Source organism: Mirounga angustirostris, unplaced genomic scaffold (assembly GCF_029215605.1).
Source record: "Mirounga angustirostris isolate CCGP_5_RB_7025 unplaced genomic scaffold, mMirAng1.0.hap1 SCAF_7, whole genome shotgun sequence".
NCBI lineage: Eukaryota > Metazoa > Chordata > Mammalia > Carnivora > Phocidae > Mirounga > Mirounga angustirostris.
The window spans coordinates 125,779,283-125,801,073 of record NW_026991715.1 but is presented as its reverse complement, the minus strand read 5'-3'; the positions used below and the strand labels follow the sequence as shown (position 1 = coordinate 125,801,073).

Here is a 21,791-nt window from a genome sequence, read left to right as displayed (position 1 = left end):
TGTGGAAATGGGCAGACCTCAGTTTGCAACCCCATTCTGCCAACATCAGTCACTGGCCCTGTCTCCTAGAACAAGAGGCTTCTTCTTTCAAGGGTTCAGTCTCCTCCTCTGTAAGTGGGCGATATTAAATCCTGCACGTTTGATATGAAGATTCAATCTTTTAAGTCAAGTACCCACCAGCATCATTTGCTGGCAACGTCAGACCCAGAACCTCATCTCTGAAATCTCAGTCCATGATCTTTCTAGAGCCTCATGCCTGCTCTCCTTCATATTCAAAAAAAAATCAAGCCTTGTGGAAGAACCAGGAATCAGGAGCTATCACTCCTGGTTTGTGAATCTAAAAACCTAAGCCGTATGAGAAATCGAGGTTCAGTTGAGACCCAGTTTCACAGATCACGAGAGAGAAATCACGGTTTGGAAGAAGGGGTGTTCCTGAGGGTTAGTCACTGAGCTCACAGAACACAGTGGGAAACGGGATTTACTGTGAAGCACAGAGCAAAGCGATTCCTCCAAATTCCTCCCTTTGGTAAATGTGTGCAGCACGGCGGAGAGGGGGGGTGGCCAGGACATGCTGGGTGTGGATCATCTGAAAGAGAACTAAGCCATGCTGCTTGTTCATTCATTCAGCAATATACTGAGCACCTACTATGTGTCAGGCACTGTTTCAGGGGCTTAATATATATCAGTGAACAAAAACAAATGCCTCAGGAAAGAAAAATCTGGATCTCTCGGAGCTTATACTTGAGGAGGCAGAGACAACAATAAACAGCAAGCACACGAAATTAGAAAATTATATCGCGTTTTGGAAGGTGATAAGAACTCCTGAAACAAAGGCAGCCGAGGGAGAAGAAAGTTCAGGGTAGGCTGCAATAAGAAGGTGACATTGGAACGAAGTCTGGAAGTAAACATGGGAACTCCTGCGAAGAGCGTCCCAGGCAGGAAGCAGAGCCAGCACCAGGCCCATAAAGTGGGATCCTGTCTGATGGTGGAGCAACGGCGAGGAGGCAAATGGTGAAACGGGGCGGGTGGTGGGGTGGGGGGTGAGTTCTGAATATGGTGAAGCTGGGGAAGCAGGCCAGGTGCAGCCATCACAAGGCTTTGGGCTTTTACCCCACGTGATGTGGGGAGCCATGAGGGGACAGAGAGGAACAACGCTCTGGCTTGGGTTTTGAAACACCTCTGGGTAGTATGTCAGGGGGAGGCTGTAGGACGGCAAAGCAGAAGCAGGGAGACCATTTGGAAGGCTATGCCATAGGCCCAGGCAAGAAGGAGGGTGATGTGTGAATCTTGGAGCATTCTTCCTTTATAAATTAGGAAAAAAAAAAAAAATGAGGCCTAAGAGAGATCACATTAAGAGTTAAAGGCAGGGGGCACCTGGGTGGCTCAGTTGGTTAAGCGACTGCCTTCGGCTCAGGTCATGATCCTGGAGTCCCTGGATCGAGTCCCGCATCGGGCTTCCTGCTCTGCGGGGAGTCTGCTTCTCCCTTTGACCCTCCCCTCTCTCATGTGCTCTCTCTCACTCTCTCTCTCTCAAATAAATAAATAAAATCTTTGAAAAAAAAAAAGTTAAAGGCAGGGCTAGGACTACAATCGCAACATCATTCATTCACCAAACATCTATAGAGCATCTTCTCTATGCATGTGTCTACACCACACGAGAAGCGCTTGATAAAGAGGCCGAAAGACCTTTGCACATTGGACAGCCCCTAACCGCCCAGGGCAGCTCACTTGTTGTGTGTGGGTGGGTGGGACCCGTGACTTGCTTCCAACCAATAGAACGTGGCAAGAGTGGTGGATTCATTCCTGTGCTTTTGTTGCTGCATACATTGATCATTATAGCCTTGAGACAAAGTAGTGCTGGTCTTTTGTTGTTGTTATTGTTGCTACATAAATGAAAAGATCCTACCTGGGAAATAGTAGTGTTTTGTCACATAAAACCAGTGTGTGCCACCAACAGAAATTTTGAAATCATTATTTTCCTCGTGCCATCTTGCATATGAGCGGACAGCATGGTACTCTTTCTGGCTAAAGATCTGCAGGCCCAGCTTATTCTGGGTAGGAGTTTGAATGTCCGCTGACTGGTTTGCAGGGTCGACGTTAGAAGAGCTCACTGGCTCATCCTGGGTGGACATTTTGGTAGTTTTCATAGGGTGGCTCAAAATGGAAAATCTTCCTCTCAAGGTCAATGCCACTATTACTTTTAGATTCACTTTTGGCGTTTGAGCTCTTTGGGAGCAACCTGTCTTTTTCCCGGAGAATTTTGTATGGTGAGCAGTAAATCTAGAAAGCTTTGGTCTGCCAATCTGTTCGTGACAGTTTGGAGATAGGGCGGGGGAACTTGAGTAAAATTTTACTATTTCAAACTCCAATGTTTATCAAAAGTTAAAAGTTGAATCGGTCCAAATTTTACTTCAAATTGTGCCTCATTTTTCTACTCTTACATATTTTCTGGCTTCTTAATATTTTCATTAATTTTATCAGATTAAATATGGGCCAAATTCTTAAAAGATGTCTTTAGCTTTTAACTTGCTGTGCGTGTCTGGCTTTCAAAAGGAAGCCTGTGGTGGTGTGTTCTTTCTGAGGCTCTAGTGTGCACGTTGCATCTTAGTTTAGAAAAGCGAAGTGATATTTAATCTTCCAAAGAAGTGTTTGTGGTAGAGACTCTCTAGGGGAAACAGCGAGCCCCTGAAGGACTCACTTCTTGAGCTCTTTGTATTAGGAGAACATCTTTAAACAAAAATGCATCTGTGTTTATCGAATTCAGCCAGCACAGTTCATTTCGATCACCTCCAACGTTCCAGTTAAGATATTTCCTAGATTCCAAAAATCCGGTAAAATACCAAAACAGGAATGATAGAAGACTGTTGACTGAGAATGAGCAATCCGAACTGAACTGTAACATCCGTGTATTATATAATGTCGCCAAGATGCAAACTACAAAGTGTACTTCAGCTGTAACAAATCCCGCGGGGAGGTTATTCTGATTTTTGTCGTTGTTTTTGCAGAGTAATCAATAATAAAGGATCTGTTCTTTTGCATTAAAGATCTGGTGGCCATCAAGGTTTTTATTAGCTCTGGGAACCTCGGTCAATGCACTTCAAGGACGTGCAGGGGCCATGAGTGAGCACTTTAGCACAGTGAAGAAGGCCACCACCCGCCCTGCTGCCTCTAACTGGTCGGAAGGGCAGAGAGTAGAGGGCTCTGAGAAATCTGTGCATCAGGATGTGAGGATGTTTCAGGGAAGACTCGTTTCATCGCTGGGCTGCATAATCAGAAACCTGAACTGCTTACCCCAAAAAAGCAGTCTTCGCATTCAGAGCCCTTGCTCCTCTTGATTGGTCGCTGACAGCTGCCTGACCTTACCACCCTGGCCTCACCTCTAATGCTGCCTGGCAGAGCAAAAGCAGGAAAAAAAAAAAAAAAATGTCTTTTGTTTATTCATTCAACAAATGAAGTGAAAAAAGCTGGATGTTGACTTCATTAAGTAACACCAACAAAACCTTTGCCCACCTCAGGCTCTATATTAGTTAAACTAATTTGAACTGGAACGAGAAGGTAGGCGAAATAAACTTGCGTCCTAAACTTAGGCTCTTTAAATTAGTACCATGACTGTTGAGAGGCCAGGAGTATAGCAGAGTAGGTGAGAGTCCAGGCTCTGGAGCTGGGGAGCCTGGGTGTGAAGCCCACCTCAGCCATTCACCTGGCATTGGGGAAGCAGCTTGACCCCTCTCTGCATTGACAGTGGCCCCAACCTGCACTGGCTGTAAGGTTTTGGCAATTTACCTGCCCTCTCAATGACTCCAGTTCTTCATCTGTGAGGTGTAGGTAATATTGGTCCTGACCTCTGTGGTTCTCCAATGTGCTCGTGAGGGCTCAGCATCTTGCATGTACTCGATGCCTGCAAGCTATTGTCATTAAACATGGGAGCCTGAAGCATGTTTTCACTTCATGTCCTTTCCAGCTTTGTTACTGTTGGTTTCCAAGGATTACGATGCGTGAAGTGGGGTGAAGAGGCAAGCTATTTTAATTAATAAGTTTTTTGTAAGTTGAGTTAAATCATTCCATCAAAAGGGATTTGGTGGAATCATTTTAAACAGTGATCTAGTACTATGATAACCGTATCGGGACCTATGATGGGTTTCAGCATGGACTGGGTGCCTCTGGGACATCGCTAGCAGGTCCAAGATTATTACTCAAGTGCTTCCAGAGTTCAGGAGTTAGAAATGCTAAAGACCCAGGAGCCAGGTTGATTTGAGACCTGTCTTCAGGTCCTGACTACAAGGATAGGTCTGTGTTTGAGAGGCATTAGAGTGTCGTAGAAAGAGCTCTGGGTTTTCTTTAAAATTCCGAAGTCAAGCCCTTAATAATTCTATAGCAAGTTAACTAGCTTCTGAGCATCAATCAGTGTATTCATTTTTTAAAATAAGCATGATAATATCTACCTCATAAAGTTGTGATGAGGATCAGGCCACCATTGAGCCTATTAAGGGCTCAATAAATATTCCCCTTCCCAAGAAAATCTCCTCTTTCCTAGGAGTAGAAATGGCTCACTTGGTAAACCCAGAGAGAGCAAACAGATCAAAGCTTAGTCAGGGGCAAAACTGATTCAAAGAGTATTTGCCATGTGCTATCCCTCTAAACAACTCTTCTCTTCAAAGCTTTCGACCTGAAACTATCCCTTATGAAGAAATAGATGGTGACTCCTATCTGCTGTCCCAACTATAAAGAAGAGCTTTAAGAAAACAGGGGTTCCACATTGGAGAATGTAAAGAAACTGAGACATTCTAGAGTAGCTGATGCCAGGACTACGCTTCCAAGCAAGAAGCTTGTTGACTGGAAAAACAGAAGAAAAATATCATCACCTCTTGAGACTCTGCCCCCTGGCTGTTTTTCTGCTGCTCTGGTAGACATCTGCCTGGTGGACTGGAGTTAAGAGACATCATTCACCACTGCCCAGGACTCACTCACTGAGCTGGCCTACTTCCCCTCCTAGCACCTAGATGAAAATTGGTGGCACTGGATAAATGTGGGATTTGATGGGGGGAGAAGAGAGAAAGTACATAGAGCTCCCAGAGAGAGAGAGTCTGGCTACGGCTGCTATGGCTGTAGAGAGAAGAATACAATCAGTGTTGGCGAAGGTTAGACTTTGGGAAACGGGATCTAATGCACCTAGTATTTAGAAAGATTAATCCCCTTCCTTCATCGATATTGGCTTGTCTCTTCCTCCTAGAACCTGTCCTATTCTAAATGATAACTTAAATAATTTAAATTTCTTAAACAACTTAAATAACCTAACTAATAAATACCTTCTGGACTAGCCAGGATCCTACCCCTCCTCGGAAACAGTGTTATATTTGAGTAAATACATTTCTAATGAAACGGCCAACTTAGAAATGAACTTGTAAAACCAAGCCTGGTCTTAAATTGTTATTTGGCAGATATCTAAAATTCCTAATATTTTTATATGGTCAAATCCCAGGTGACCAAGATGAGTTTCTTGTGTTTATTGTGCACATTTAATGTTATAATTGAATGACAAGTGTTTAAATGCATTTAAATAAAGATCAGAAAACAATCAATTCCAGTAAAATTATATTTAATTGGAAGTAAAGTAAGGTTTATGAATACTTATTTATTTACTTACTTATAAGATGAAGCAGTTATTTCGGTGTGACTTGGTCTTTATTTAAACAGGCAGGAAAAAACTAGATATTACCAGCGCCTTTTAGAATTCCTATGTGCTGTTGATGATGCGGTGTGGAATAATGCACACTGAAAATTAGAATTAAATGCCTTACCCCAAACCAAGTTCCAGGAAGATTAAAGCTTCAATATTTTAAAACAAAGCAAGCAAACAATCAAAGAAGGAAAAATGAATTAAAGATTTATCTAACTTGGGAGGAAGGAAGGAAATTAAAGTATATAACTCTTGAAGAAATCACCTAATAAAAAAAGATGTGCAGACTTTATTTTATAAAAATGCAAAATACCTGTGTATTTTAGAGTAATAATATATGGCCAGCAATTAGAAAAATAGAGCAAATATTTTACACATAGGCAAAGGGTAGTTATCTTTATTATGCAAAGAATTTATAAACAAGTACACACATATACACATATAAACTCTTCAACTATTAGGATTTAATAAATGCTTGGAGAATATACAATTAGGAGAAATGGTTGACCTCGTTAGATGTTAAGTAAATTGAAAGGAAATAAGAAACATGTACTATTTACTCATCACATTCACAAATTTTGTTTAACAGTTTTTTATGATAATTCTCCCAGCTCCTAGCAATAGAGATAATACTACAGGCCTGTCATTCACTAATGAAGCATTGAACTGAGCGGCCACCCCACTGGGAAAACAATTTGATAACATCAGTCAAGGTCATCATAGTCTTCAATGCACAGGTTTCCTTTCTCTAAACTGCCCTAAAAAATATTTCTAGTTCTAAAACAGCCTTCATACATTCATCATGGTGTTCTTCATAAAAGTGGAAAAAATGCTAACCAACCTAACTGCTCAACAACAAAGGAAGTATTAAGTAAATTTGGTACAGTCATTGGATCTGATATCAAGAGGCTAAAAGCGATGCTTAATGGTGACTGTATATGGAAAAGTATATTCTGTGTGATTTCCGTATATTTAGCTCTGTATGAGAACATTCTGAAAAGAAACTCACAGAAGCCCTAACAGTGGTTGTTTAGCTCTACGGGAGAGGTAGGCAGTCTGGGAGGTGGTCAAGAATGTGAGCTCCGAGTCCAAATGCCTGGGTTTAAATCCCAGCTCTGTCACTTGAGTGGCTTTTTGACTTTGGTATTAAATAGCTATTGGAATCTGGCAAGTTCGAAGTTCACTGTGATTAGATTTCTCCATCAGTGCTTTGGTGATAAAATAGTACCTACCTCCGGAGGGTTTTTGTGAGGATTAAGTATCCAGACCAACACAAGTAAAACACTGACAATGCTTGGCGTATGGCAGGAGCTCAGTGAGCATTAGCTATTTGCTGTTTAAGTGGTCGAACCAAGAGAGGCAGGCTTTTGCCTCTCTTTTCTGTGTTTTCCAAATCCCCTTTTCTCTCTTGAACGTATTATTGTTGCATTGGGAAAACGCGATAAATATTTTCCCAAAGGCCCTGAAAACTGGATCAGCCAGATTTTCTAGCCACATAGACACAGACTCTTACTTGGAATATCCCATTATATAATCAAAGAATGGATACTTCATGGTTGCTGAGACCCAAGAAATGAAATTGGAGTTGCTGTGACAGCTGAAATGAACTTTGTGCCTCATTTCCTAAGAGAAGAAGCCCATTTAATAAGAAGTTAGGATGATTCAGTTTCCTTAAAGAACTGCTTGCTTCCCTTGGAAAAACTTATGTCTACCCAGTATTCTCTCCCCCTTCCCCAACCTCTAGCTTCTAGATAACTCAATATTTCTCTATAGCTCACATGTTTTAGTAATAGCAGGACAGAAATTTTGAAAATATTTACAATACTGGAATAAATACATTTTCTTGGGCAATGAAAGTAAATTAGGGAAGCGGGGAGGGAGTAAATTTATTCAATGTGTTTGTTGATTTCTGAACACTTCAAAAGCTATCGTGCATAATTTAATTTACAGATAAAGTTATTTTTTTTAATATATTTTAAAGTTCCAGGAGCAGAAGGAAAATTAAGGGGAAAATTGCCTTCTCTTTCTCTTACTCCCCCCTAAGTTTTCAGGGAAAATTTTTGGAAAAAAGTCTCTGCTCGTTTTGGAGTCTTCTTTTGCCAGCAACTAACAAGTCTGTACAATACAGTTGCCAAGGTAATATCAAGACCACGTAGACAGAAAGGATGGTGTGCAGACAGGGAGATGATGAAAATGGATTAACAATGTGAACAAGAGGAATTTTTTTAATTGGAAAAAAATAAAATTACACTACCCTTTATAAGTGGTTATGTTGGCAGTCCTAATATCTGTTGTTACAAAGGAAATTCATTATGGGTGTTTTTTTTTCCTATATTGCCTTGTTCATGGATACATGATTTGTCTCCTAGTTATGCCCTATCTTTGTAACGCTGTACTGAGCCATGTCAAAATGGGTTCTACTGCATTCAAGTTAGACAAAGAAATTTTTCATTTGCTGGAGCCAGTAACATTTTTTCTCTAAGTTCTGCTGAAAGCCTGGATTCAGCCAGACCCTTCCAGACTACAACCGAAGAGACAGGAATACCCCTTGCTCCTAAAGCAACACAAATATTTGCTGTTTAAATAAATGTACTCTTGTCTGACAGCAGTGACCACCAGCCAAATAGTTCCTCATTTCCCTAGGACTATGACTTCGGTTTTAAAAAAGACTCAATTTTTCTCCGTTTTTCCCCCCTTCAGGTACAATCCTTGGATTTACCCTCCGACCCTACAAAATGAGCTACCGGGAAGTCAAGTACTTCTCCTTTCCTGGGGAACTTCTGATGAGGATGTTACAGATGCTGGTGTTACCGCTTATCATCTCCAGTCTTGTCACAGGTACCATATGCAGTTTGGGTTTTTTTTCCTTTTTTTTTTTTTAAGTGTGCTTATTGCAAAAGATCACTTAGAAAAGCAAATGCTTTAGGTTTCTGCTGGATGCATGCTCTGTTCTAGAAAAACAAAAAAAAAAGTCCCTTCAAAATGATGGAGAAGAGGCTTTAGTAATGCATGAATGATTGTAACTCTCGTATTTTACCAATCACAAGAGGAAACGGATTTGAACAACCACGTAATCTGGTCTGCCTCACTACGAAAGAGGCATCTTGCTAAACACTACACACCAGCCTTCTCTGACCACAGCAATACAGTTGACAACAGCGTACAACAGGTCTGTTTTCTCACCCTCTTATCCCACCCAGATAACATCTGGTTGGACAGCCTATTAGCTATTGATGCAAGAATGCTTGTTCTCAGAGCCACCAGGACTTGAGCGGGAGCCTTCTTGGAAGCCTCATCAAGAGGTAATACCCACAACACACTCACCAACTCTGCTGCCACCAACACTTTATCTTTTCCTGGTGAACCCGCATGATTTCATTTCCTTCTCCAGTTGTCCCCCACCCCCGTTACCTTTTACACTGCTGGGAGAATGGGGAGGGGGCGGGAGATTTCCCCATCTGGATATTTTGTCCGTTGACACTTGGATTTTCAATGAGTGGACGCTCTGCAGGGTAGGAGCTATTTTCTGTGACAGTAAGCTAGCAGTTGACTCCTGCATGGGAAATGCTTCAGGAGTCATTTGTACGTGTGACTGGTGAATACCAACGGAGCCAAGAAGTTGCAAAAAAAAGTTACTATACAGTCCTTCCTGCCCACTCTTCTCTTTCCCCACAGCACATCTCTGACATGAAGAAAGAATGTCCATAGACACTGTCCCAGCAGGATGGTTTCTGGGTTTGTAGCTAAAGCCCAGAACTCAGGTACTACTGACCCTGTTCTCTTTTCCAGCCTTGGCTCACTGTCCCTCCTTGGGCACATTACTCCCCCTCTATGTGAGCTGGCTCTGAGCATCTTTTCCCCTCCCAGGGAGTTCTCAAGGATATTTATAATCTCTTTTCAAGATCTCTGTGTAGTAAGAACTTCATAGCACAACTTAAAAGTCATGGGGCAAGATTCTGACTACTACATGCCTGGGAGGGCTAGCCTTCCTGGGACAGGAACGATGTCAGCTTTTCCCCAATGCCTCGCGGATCTCTACTGGCTTCCACTTGTTCAGGTCTTTAAACAAGTGATTGCCTGTACACAAGTCTCCCATTGGAGGAGAAAGTGCCCATAAAATAATCACGTAGGCAGAATGATGGGGGTGCTTGTTACCGAAGTGACCTGGCCCATTGCTGACCAGGGGTAACCGTAGCAGCCCCAGCTCTTATCACAGAAGCTAGATTAAATGCTGACGTGAGCTTACATTCTCATTTTCTTATCCACGTATTGACATTTTTCTGGGAAGCAAGTTCTTGCAGTAGCACCAAGAGGACAGAACACACTCACATGTGCCATTTTATTTAGTGGAGCAGGGCATCCCTCTTGCTCAGTCCTACTGGCTGGCGTCTGACTTGAGTCACTGCGGTCTTCCTAGACACAAACTTGAGGGGTTCTGGATTCCTTTATACTGTCTCTTCAAGGGTGGGACCAGGGTTTAGAGGCTTCTGCTTTCTGGTAATTGTGCTAAAAACCCACTGTGTCACTCATTCTAAGAGGAAGCCCTCATTTGGTATAATTAGAGAAAATATTACTTCCCCTTAGTAGCAATCTTACCTCAAAGTGGATTTTCCTGATGTTTTCTAATACTTAGTACACCAACTTTATTGAAGGAATGCAAATTTTCATTGAATGGTTTTGCAGGAAAAAAACACTATGATGCAGTCAGTCCCTTTGCATGGTTGAAAAGAAATTTGTGGGTAAGCCGTGGAAAAACTAGCAACATTTATAATATTGAAAGGAATTATAAGCTGCAAGCAACCAATACTAATGCTCTTTTAAAATGTAACCTAATTGCAAGTTGGGGACGCTGCCACTTGGGACCATGAAAAGAGTCTCAGCCCTTTTCCGGGACTGTGTTAAGACAAGGGACATAATTTAGTTTGCCAAAGATCTTTTTAAAGTGTTAACCTCAAAGCAGTAATTTCCAAGCTACATGGTATTTTGGATACTTATGCTCAATTACGATGAATGATTGATTCAATAAGACTTTCCTTCAGGGTTTTAAATACAGTGATTCCAAACCAAAAGGGGGGCAAGAGGGTATGACCCAATGGGAATGAGGAACGGAATGGGGGGACTTCTGCAGATTGCATGCATCCCTGGAGGACCCCTGTGTGTGTTGGGAGATGCTAGAGAATGTGGAGAAAGTGTCGGACAATGTGTTTGCCTAGGAAGGGAACAAAGTCAGGGCCGTTATTTTAGAATGGAAAAGCAAACTCAAATGCCTCCCACAGCCAAGCAGGTGATGATTATATATGAAGCTGCCCTTTCAGGCTACTTTTTGTTTTCTTACTTTGGTAGAGGCATGGATACAGAAAAATAGGTTTCTTTGACAGGAGAAGTAACAGGGACAAGCGTGATGATAAGCAGAAAGTGATCCAGCTACAGAATAGTGTAGACAAGGGACAAAATTTTTGCCATCTGTCAAATCTGCTGATTTTTCAAGAGGGTCCAGAAATTAAAAAAATTTTAAGAACCTTCAGATTTTTCAGTGTTGTTACAATTAACAGAACAAAACACTGCAAGCCAAACAAAGCTCATTTGCAGACCCAAACCAACTCTTGGGCTACCAATATAGGAACTCAGGTTTGAATGTCAGTGCTACTCATTGTAAGAGATGCACTACTACCCGGGTGCACCCATAGATCATTGGGTTTCCCTTATGGCCTTCTTCAACTATTCACAGTTCCTTGCCAAAGCTCCACTCGACATGATATTCCTAAACACCACATTTATTCCCACCTAAACAAAGAGCGATTAGAAAACTTCTCTCCATCTTCTGGGCATAACCTCATTGTGTCAGAGCTGTGCTGATCTTTCCTGCACCTGACGGGAACACTAGAATCAGAACTCAGGGCTCATGCTCCCCTAGAAATAGTTCCCGGTGGGAAAATATTTGACAGACTCACTGCCTTTAAGTCGAAACTTGCAGAGTTTCTACAGACAGAAATTGAAATGCACGAAGCCCTTATTGCATTTGTTGGATTAGGTATTTTGTTTTAAAAGATTCTGTACATTTAATTATATTAAAGTCCTATTTAAACTCAGAAATCTAAGTTAGGTTTTTGTATTTGAAACATCCACGTTTGTGAATTGGGGCTCTAAAGCGCCAATAAGCCATGTCCTCCTCTTCCCAAATTCGAAATTCCAATCTTTCCAAATACCCTTGGTGTGTGTTAGCATTCTGGAGCTGCCAGAGAGAAGCTGGGAGCAAGCCTAATGGCTGGATTTGTACTCAAGTACCTGTGTTTTTGAACAAGAAGAGTAAGTCTGTGCCAACAAACCACACAATAAAATAGAGGTTTGGCGCCAGTTTCTATTGATTTGGTCAGCATAGGCAGCCAAACTAGATATTTCATGCCAGAAATATGAGTTGGTTTGGCTGGTTTAGCCTGATTAAATTTACTGGATAATAATTAAACTCCTTTTCGGGTTGTGCTTTGTAGACACAACTATCACCTCCTTCATCTTTTCAGAAAACTAGTACTTTCTTCTTTTCTCATCTAAATGTGTATTCCTCCTCAATTACTTAACTCACACTGTATCTCCAGCTTTCTGGAAGGGGGAGCATTGCTTGACCAAAGATCTCTGTGGCGTTGGGTATAGTGTAAGTAAAAGGGGAGTAGTAGGGGAAGGCCAACAGCAATAGAGTGAGGGCAGTGTCTGGGGCCCATGTAGGGCACTCTGGAGTTGAGGCTATGAGATGGATGAAGTGTATCTTTTAACATTCATTCATTCATTAACAGCTATTTTTTGAGCTCTTACTATGTCAGACACTGAGCTAGGCACAAGAGAGACGTGAACACAAAGATACGATCCCCAAGAGGATGTATGTTGGGTGAAGAGGGAGAGCTTCCCTGCATCTCTGAAATCACACAATATTTTAAGCAAATCCTAATTCCAACTATGAGGGAGTAAGGCTCACTCTCTATTTGGTGACCTCTTGTTAGGTGAGCACAGGCTGAACTCCTCTGAGCTACACAACAGCTGGCCCAAACCCAGCCAGTGTGAGCAGAGGGTTGGGTCCAGGTCGGTGTCCCTACCCCGACATGTGACATCTGGAGCACTGGGTTAAATTCTGGGAGTGGGGTACAAGGGAGGGTAACCAGGGCAACAAGAAAGACATTTGATTGATTTTAGGAACATGATCCCAAATCTGACTTTCTGAGTCATGGCATCTCCATCCCAAAGGTATATGGCTACCACCCCTATTCTCATTTCCTTAAAATGTTCTTGAAATCAACATACTTTTCTTCCAATGCTTTAAATCATTACAGAAAGTTCCTGTTACTTGTCTTGTGGAGATAATAAATTACAATCTAATAAAATTCTGGATTGCTACTATTGCCTGCCAAAGGTTTTGAGAGCCTGAGACCTGGGCTCTCATTGTTTAAAAAGGTGCCTGGTGGGGGCAATGGGGGGAGGGCCGGGGTGGTGTTAATGAGGTGTTAAATGCATTTGAGTACCACAATAAGACTTACCTTTCCTGGAATACAAGGACTGAAAGACAATAGAAAAGAATGACTTTCTCACTATGTGATTTAATGTTAATTACGGAGGGGTTTCTGTCCCACCAGAATAAATAAATACCACTGTATTTACTCTACTTTGGAAACACTACTCTGGTCCAACCAGCCTTGGAGTATCTCCTCCAAGTCATTGTCCAGCTTCTGCCTAAACATTCCCAAGGACAAAAGATCTTTGGAACCCATTTGTCCTTGGAAAACTAACAATTCTGTTTATATCCAAAATCAAACAAACAAGTATTTTTAAATCCAGAGAAACAGAACATTACCTGCCTGCCTGTACTTCCTCCCGCATGTGACAAGCTCTGAGACATGTCACGTATTCCGTAGGCAGCTTCCTCCCCAGTCTATTGACCACTGTAGTTGGTGGAACATAGCACTTAACCATCGTTAAGGCCAACAAGCTGCCATCACCAACAAGGGTTCTTTTGCCTGAGAAAATAAAAGAAAAATAAGTATTGTACCTCAAAGTATATCTCTCTGGCTTCAGAAAAAATGGCAGTTACAATAAGAATAATCTAAAGGTTTGTCATTTCTTTTAACATGAGAAGGCAAAAAAAAAAAAAAAAAAAAAAGAACTAGACAGTTCCTAATCGATTACCTGGACATGTGAAGGGCTTATTAAGGGCTTGCAAAAATGAAAGCTAAAATCACGTATGAAAAATTTAATATTTTAAACTATTGATTGTCACAGGCCTGGGCTATAGCTAAGGCCTATTTGAAATACTCCAGGCTTTATGTATGAGAAAAGGGACTGTAGACTTCTCCCCATGCATACATTTTATAGAAGAAAAAAAGTGTCTATCATAAGTGGGGAGGAGATTCTTTGGGCCTCCTTTTCATTCTCTGTAAAACGAAGGTGATAAAAGTACTGTGTCGTGGGTACCTACGTTGTGAGGATTTATGCCTGGCACAAACGTGTGCTCAGTTAGCAGTAACTTTTGGCCATCATAGTAACATCAGTAAGAGCTGTCCTGGTGGTCCGCTTTGTGTAAATGCAAGTTCTAGAGCAAGAGGACCCAGTTTCCATTCAGAGGCATGGCACAAAGCCTCCAGACTGTCTCCTGTGTGTGATCCTCGCCACGATCATTTTCCCATTAAAGGTAAATTTAAGAAACCGTGAAGTTAATCAAGTAACAACATGGGAGCCAGAGAGAATTCTTTCCTCACCACTGGAGGGGATTGGTTTCTGCCCTCCAGCATGGGATGTGATCCCCTTATCCCAGCTGCACAATTCTAAATAGTTTCATTGGTTATACAACTCCACAGTCTTTCCTGAGAAACTCAGGCCCGGTGTGTGGTACCCCGGAATCCACAGGGCCCCGGGTTCCACACGCTGTGAGCAGAGCCTTCCCCGCAAACCAAAACTTGAGACAAACTGAGTCCTGTCCCAGCACCCACACAGTCTTCGTGGTGACCTGGAAACATGCCAAAGAAGACCCAGCCCAGCTCATTTGAGGCCAATAGGCTGGTCCTGCTTTATTTTCTCTCTAGAGCTGCTCAGAAACATGGAAAGGAAGGCAAGGAATGTCCATCTAGAGAAGGAGGGAGAGGATATAATGGGAAGACCCATCTGTGGGGTAGAGATCGCTTTTTGTTTTTCTTTTCTTTTTTGCATCATATTGAAAGGAAATCTGGGTAATTATTTTTTACATTTTATTTTTAAAAATTTTAGTGGATTTGGGGTTTTGTTGGAATGTAGACAAAATCACGTAAGTCTAGCTATCTCAGAAAAAGTCCACGTTTCTGTTACAGACAACTTTCAGTAAACATTTGTAGAGACTTTTCATGTGGCTTTTTGTTTTTCTTTTCTTTTTTGCATCATATTGAAAGGAAATCTGGGTAATTATTTTTTACATTTTATTTTAAAAAATTTTAGTGGATTTGGGGTTTTGTTGGAATGTAGACAAAAATCACGTAAGTCTAGCTATCTCAGAAAAAGTCCACGTTTCTGTTACAGACAACTTCTTTCAGTAAACATTTGTAGAGACTTTTCACGTGCCAGCCACTTTTCCAGGACCTGAGGATACCACAACGAGGAAGACAAGGCCCCTGACCTTAAGGACTTCAAGTCTGGTTGGGGGAGAGGCCTGGGACTGCAGTGTGACAGGGTAGTGGTGACCTAGGCAGGATGAGCCCAGTGGGAAACAAAGGACACGAGGAGCAATGCAACCATCCCTCTTCCGGACTCTCCAGGGTTCAGGACACTAGTGCTCCCTAGCAGGACACAATCCTGTTAGCGGGAGAGAAGGAGCATCTGTTGTGGTTGTTCCTCATTGTTTTCCTCACACCTGACTCTTTCCCCATTAAATGCAGTAAGAGCCAGGGGTGGGGCCCTGCGAGTCTCCCAGCAAAAATCACCCCCCGTCCCCCGCCCCGGGACTGTGGTCTCAAGGATGTGAGGTCTGAGAGAAGAGTCTCCTGACAGGGCGTTGACCACAGAAACTGTCCCTTTCAGGAGGGAGGCTTGGAGACTTGAGGCTCTTCTAGCTGGAAGGCACACAGAGGTGATAGGGGGCAGCCTGGCACCCACAGCGAGAACTGCCCCCTCCACACCCCTGGAAGGGGGCTGTCAGCTGCCACCTGAACATTCCACTCTCAGATGGTCCAAACTGTTGAGAAGTCCGTCTCCTGTAAAGTTCTCGCAATGGTCCTAATTGTGCTATATGGAGCAGTGGAAGATGACAGTTTTTCCAACGATCCAAAGGACACCTAAACACAAGCTAAGTGTCCCAGGTCTTCCGAGCCCTTCACCACCCTGGCTGCCCTCCCTTGTAGCCCACTCCCAGAACTGAACCCAGTGCTCCAGATGTCACATGTCGGGGTAGGGACACCGACCTGGACCCAACCCTCTGCTCACACTGGCTGGGTTTGGGCCAGCTGGTGTGTAGCTCAGAGGAGTTCAGCCTGCACTCACCTAAGAACTGAATGTTTGTGGAAACATGTTTGTGGTGTAAAATGGAACAGCTCTTGAGTTGAAAGATCAGAGGCCACAGGCTCAAGGCTCTCTGTCAGATGCAACCTTCCAGAAGGCTTGGGCCTGCATTAGTTGGGAACTCTTATCTGTAAATTGCAGAAGCTTCAAGTTAGTCTGTGGTTTCTATCAGTTCTGGTTTGTAGGAAATTTTTGAAAGCTTCCTCAAAGAAATTAAAAAGAAAGAAATTTTAAAAGTTTCTTGTAAAATTAAATCACTCTCTAAGAAAAATAAATTTTCCCCCTTATATTACCAATTTGATAATTTCCTTCAAACCACTCTGGAACTACAGGTCTGGGGGTGGGGGGTGGTGTTGGGAATAGATGTTTTTCTTCTGTTGATGCCATAATGGCTTCCGGGAGAGTAAGTTACCTGATGAATTCTGACTGGAGATTTATGCGCAAGGACTGGAAGTGGTGGGTCGGGGCTGGGGGCAGGGGATGCTTCTACAGTGAGACAGCATCTGATGCGCCGCTCACTTCTGGAGGTCACAGTCTGAGAGTATGTTCTGTCCCGTTCAGGTTAATTGCACTACATGGGACCTAGTGCCCAGGCATCACCTGCCCTCTCCCAACCCCCAAATTCTTCAATTAATTGGTCTGAAATGGGGCTTGGGAATTGATGTTTCTCTATAGCTCTCCAGAGGATTTTACTATGCACCAGGGTTAAGGACCACCACTTTGCAGTTTTTCTAGCATCGTTCTTTGGGGGTATGACTACTTATGTCAGGTCCTTATGAGTTCAGATACCCCGTCTTCCAGGAAGCGTTCTGGCTTTTCCCTCGCCCCTACTAATGCATGTTCCCAAAGGCATAGCATGATTTATTCCATATGATTTTAGTTAAAATCATTTAAGTAAAATGAATGCTTACCATTTGTATGAGCAAAACCATATAGAAATATATAGAGCAAACCATGAAAGTACTCCCAAGCACACAGAGACACCCAGTCTATTGATTCTGATTTGAATGGACTTCTTCTAGAACCACTTCCCCTGAAAATGTTTGGGAACCTGTGTCCATTATAAAACACTTGTCTGGGGACGCCTGGGTGGCTTAGTTGGTTAAGCTTCCAACTCTTGATTTCAGCTCAGGTCATGATCCCAGGGTTGTGAAATCGAGCCCTGTGTGGAGCTCCACGGTGGGCGTGGAGTCTGCTTGTCCCTCTCCCTCTGCTCCTCTCTCTGTCTCTCTCTCAAATAAATAAATAAAAATTTTAAATAAACAAACAAACAAACAAATAAATCAATCAATAAAAGTCTTGTCTGTGTCCCAGAAAGCCAAGAAAAAAGATGCTGGAGTGTCTACCAACAGAAAGACACATATGCATGCACATTCACATACATGTACACAGAGAGAGAGTTTCTAGAGCCAGACAGGCTTTCTGTGACAGCGTCATGGATTGTATGTCTCCAGGCATGCTAAGTACCCCGTCATCCCTCTGTTTCATGTTTAGAGAGCGTGTCATGATAAGCAGAAAGAAGGTTTTGGGGTAGTATTACTTTCTGCTGGAGGATTGATCTGCTGGAATAATCCAGCCAGTTTTGAATCTGACAGAATCTAGGTTTTTAGGTTTTAAACTTCTTTTTAGTTTCCTCATGAAGACAGTGTTTGCCTCATAATGTCAGATCCCCAGGCTACAAGCCAGTGCACGACCCATGATCACACTTGCTTTATGAACCCATCGATATCTACAATACCAGTGTAACACTGTCTTCAAATGTCCATTTCCTGAACTTCCTCATGTGGGGAAAGAGGTTTTGCCATCTGTATATTTATTTATTTATTTATTTTCAACAATTGCTTGAGTCTCCATCCAAGTTTTCTTCAGAGGGAAGGAAATTCCCCTAAATTACTAAGGGGGTTTCCTTTCACGGGGTGTTAGAGGCAAGGTGGCCAGTGTCTGAGTTTCTGGAGACGAGCAAACAAGTCAGAAGGAGCTGTTGGCTAAGGTTTCAGAAAATATTCCATAAGATCAAGATGACTATAGGTCTCCTAGATCCAACCTGCTAAGACAACATCCATATTGCTAGAACTTATCAGTACTTTCCAGCAAAAATATCTGCATGTATACACACACAGTCTTGTTTCACCTGTAGTATCCCTGGGCTGCCCCCCGACCTACGCTCTGTCCCACTACCGGATTATTTTGAAGCAAATGCCAGATATTTCATTACGTTTCTAAAAGCAAAGGAAACATAAGATAGGTATAATATTTTAAGATGATTTTAACATATTTTCTATTTCTTTAATGTCCTATGCCCCCGCCAACACATACACACATACTCCAAGAGCTGTCAATCATTTGAAGAAAGTTTTGTCAACCAAGCGCTTTACTTCCTTTCCACTTTACAAACTCCACTACCAGTGCTTTACATCGACTACCAAACTCTTCTGCAACCAGAGCATGATATGTCTTTAGAAGGGGATGATGCAATAGATGTTTATACTATGAAACTTGGGGGCACAATCTTCATTATAGCATAATATGAGTGTGTGCATGTGCACACATAGCTTTGTATGTTTGTTCTTTTTTCCAAGGTCCTTCTGACTCAAAAAAGCCTGTCGGTGCCTCAACTGTTGGTAACTCTTTTCATTTACAACTTTTCCAAAATTTGTTTCTGTATTAGATTATTTCTAGGTAAGCTATAATACGAATGCAATGTTTTCAAGGGTGTTTGTGCTAGGAGGTAAAGTTTCATTATTTTAAAGCTATCTACCAAAAAGTATGTCACCAAAGTTTCCCAAATTATAATATAGGGATACATACAAGAAAAAAAAATCCTTAATATCAGCACATCTAACCTACACACTAAGTATTTAAGAAAAGTTGGAAACATTAGTGCTTCTATCCTGGAATCTTTTTTTTTTTCCCCAGCTTTATTGAGGTCTGATTGACAAATAGCATTGTAATATATTTAAAGTGTACAATGTGATATGATATACATATACATTGTGAAAGAATTCCCACACCTGAGTTAATTAATACATCCATCCACCTTACATATTTACTTTTTTTTCCCTTTTTCCTTCAGTGAGAACACTGAAGTTCTACTCTCTTCACAATTTCAATTATACATATACTATTATCAGTTATAGTCACCATAAAACAAAATGTCTTCTATAGATGAAGTATGGAGAGTGCCTGATACATAGTAGATACACGGTATATGGCATTTAATCTACTTTCTTACCTAATTTAAGGCAATCAGATGGTTCACACTAGGTGGAGCTTATCTGGGATTCTAGATATTAGTTGGCACTCTTTGGGTATTAGCCCAGTAAATTTTAAGAATGTGAGAAGCCCAGATCCCTGTGGTCTTCCATCTCCCTGGAATGAGACATGATTCACTCATGAAAGGGCTTCAAGAGGAATCCAAGAGTTTCTAAAGATGCATTTTCCCAAATCTGGGGCCCACTCAGGTAGCTAAAATAGAGTAACTCTGCCCAATTCACTGTCTTAGTGATCTCTAAGGACTTGTGACTACATACATCATTGTTTCCAAGATATACTTGAAGATCTACATTTGGAAGCATTATAAAAGAAAATCAGTTCTGTGATCACACTTCTGTTCCCCCAATTGTGCATCCTTTGATAGATCTTTTCAGAATAAGCATTGTCAAAAAGACCTCTTTTTATCGATTTATTGCAATCTACAAATATCCTGGAAAGTTTGGCAAATCTGAACCATCAGAATCTGATAATCCCATTGTTTCTCTATCCTGGAATCTTGCCATGTTTTTTTTTATTTTAGAATTGAGTTTGGGAGTCGTATCTTGGGACGTATACTTAATGACCTATCTGCAAGCATTCCTATTTGGCAAGGATCCCAAACACGGTTTTAGAGCCAGGCAGTGTAGTAGTTCTTAATCATATCTAGAAATAACAAAATGAAAATTCATAACACTTTTATGGGTACATTAAAAAATGTTTACATATTAAATTCTGTATGATATAGGAGCATATTTACTATAAGACAATATGGCTCTCGTGCAGTATAAGGGCAAACTATAAACACATTTCCATGTATAAGCTATTAACCTAAACATGATTGGCAATTTTAAGTTTAGGTATAGTATTTCATAGTTTTTAAGCCCTTTTATCTGCTAGCATTCAGAACACTAGAAGTTAAGAAAGTCTTAAGAAAAATTTATGGTGGGGGCACCTGGGTGCCTTAGTTAAGCATCCAGCTCTTGATTTCTGCTCAGGCCATGATCTCATGGTCATGAGTTCAAGCCCCACGTGGGGCTCCATGCCGAGCATGGAGCTTGCTTAAGATTTTCTCTCCTTCTCCCTCTCCCCTTCCCCCGACGCTGCGTGCACTCTCTCTTTCTAAAAAAAAAAAAAGGAAGAAAAGAAAGAAAAAAAATTTATGGTGGAAAAATTTTAAACGGAGAGAATTCAATCTATCAACTTTATTCATCACTTTTCCCTCTGAATTAAGCACCCAGTATCATTTGCTTTTAGCAGAAAACATTTGGGTTTAGCTTAACACAACACAGATGTTCAATGGGAACATGGCTTGAAGTCTCTATATAACTTCCTATTAAATAAATATCTGAACAGTAACTTAACAACTACCAAGTGAGGTCAAGTGCCTGAAAAGTGCTGCATACATCACATAAGCATGCTTTCCTTATGTGAAAGAGTGTTACATAATAACATGTATCAGACTTTCAACTGCTAGAGATTCTTGCTACAAAACTTTGCCATCCACCACTAACCTCCCCTTGCTCCTTAGAATGATAGAAGCCAGGGGTGCCTGGCTGGCTCAGTTGGAGGAGTGTGAGACTCTTGATCTTGGGGTCATGAATTTGAGCCCCACGTTGGATGTAGTATGATAGATGATAGATGATAGATAGATAGATGATAGATGATAGATAGATAGATAGATAGATAGATGATAGATTAGATAGATAGGCAAAATGATATAAGCCCTTTTACCATAGAGGGGGAGGTTCTTTTATTTCTATGAAGCCTCTAAAATTATTCATTGGTATTGATAGATTTAGGCTTATCTTATTTCAAGATAGCACTTTTTTTTTAAGATTTTATTTTTAAGTAATTTGTACACACAACGTGGGGCTCAAACTCACAATCCCAAGATCAACAGTTGCATGCTTTACTGACTGAGCCAGCCAGCCGCACCATAAATATGGTTTGTTTTGATTTACTGGTTTGTTTTTGTTTTTGTTTTCAAGTAAACTCTATACCCAACGTGGGGTTGAACTCATGAGTCCAAGATCAAGAGTCACAGGCTCGGGCGCCTGGGTGGCTCAGTTGGTTAAGCGACTGCCTTCGGCTCAGGTCATGATCCTGGAGTCCCGGAATCGAGTCCCGCATCGGGCTCCCTGCTCGGCAGGGAGTCTCCTTCTCCCTCTGACCCTCCTCCCTCTCATGCTCTCTGTTTCTCATTCTCTCTGTCTCAAATAAATAAATAAAATCTTTAAAAAAAAAAAAAAAAAGAGTCACAGGCTCTACCAACTGAGCCAGCCAGGCACCCCCTTCAAGAAGGCACTTATTTTTTAATAGTTTTATTGAGATATAATTCACATGCATGCAATTTACCCAA

At 41.6% G+C, this 21,791-nt stretch overlaps 1 protein-coding gene across 3 annotated transcripts in view; it reads left to right on the top strand.

Moving 5' to 3' along the window:
• SLC1A3 (solute carrier family 1 member 3) overlaps positions 1-21,791 on the top strand; it is a 79,136-nt gene that overhangs the window by 13,416 nt on the left and 43,929 nt on the right. For 2 of the 3 annotated variants that reach the window (XM_054504434.2, XM_045862258.3), the window contains exon 3: positions 8,378-8,515. In XM_054504434.2, coding sequence (XP_054360409.1) covers positions 8,378-8,515 — 138 coding nt within the window. Of the gene's footprint in view, positions 1-8,377; positions 8,516-8,877; positions 8,980-21,791 lie in introns of those variants that run through there. The other variant, XM_045862267.3, reaches the window with a different exon arrangement.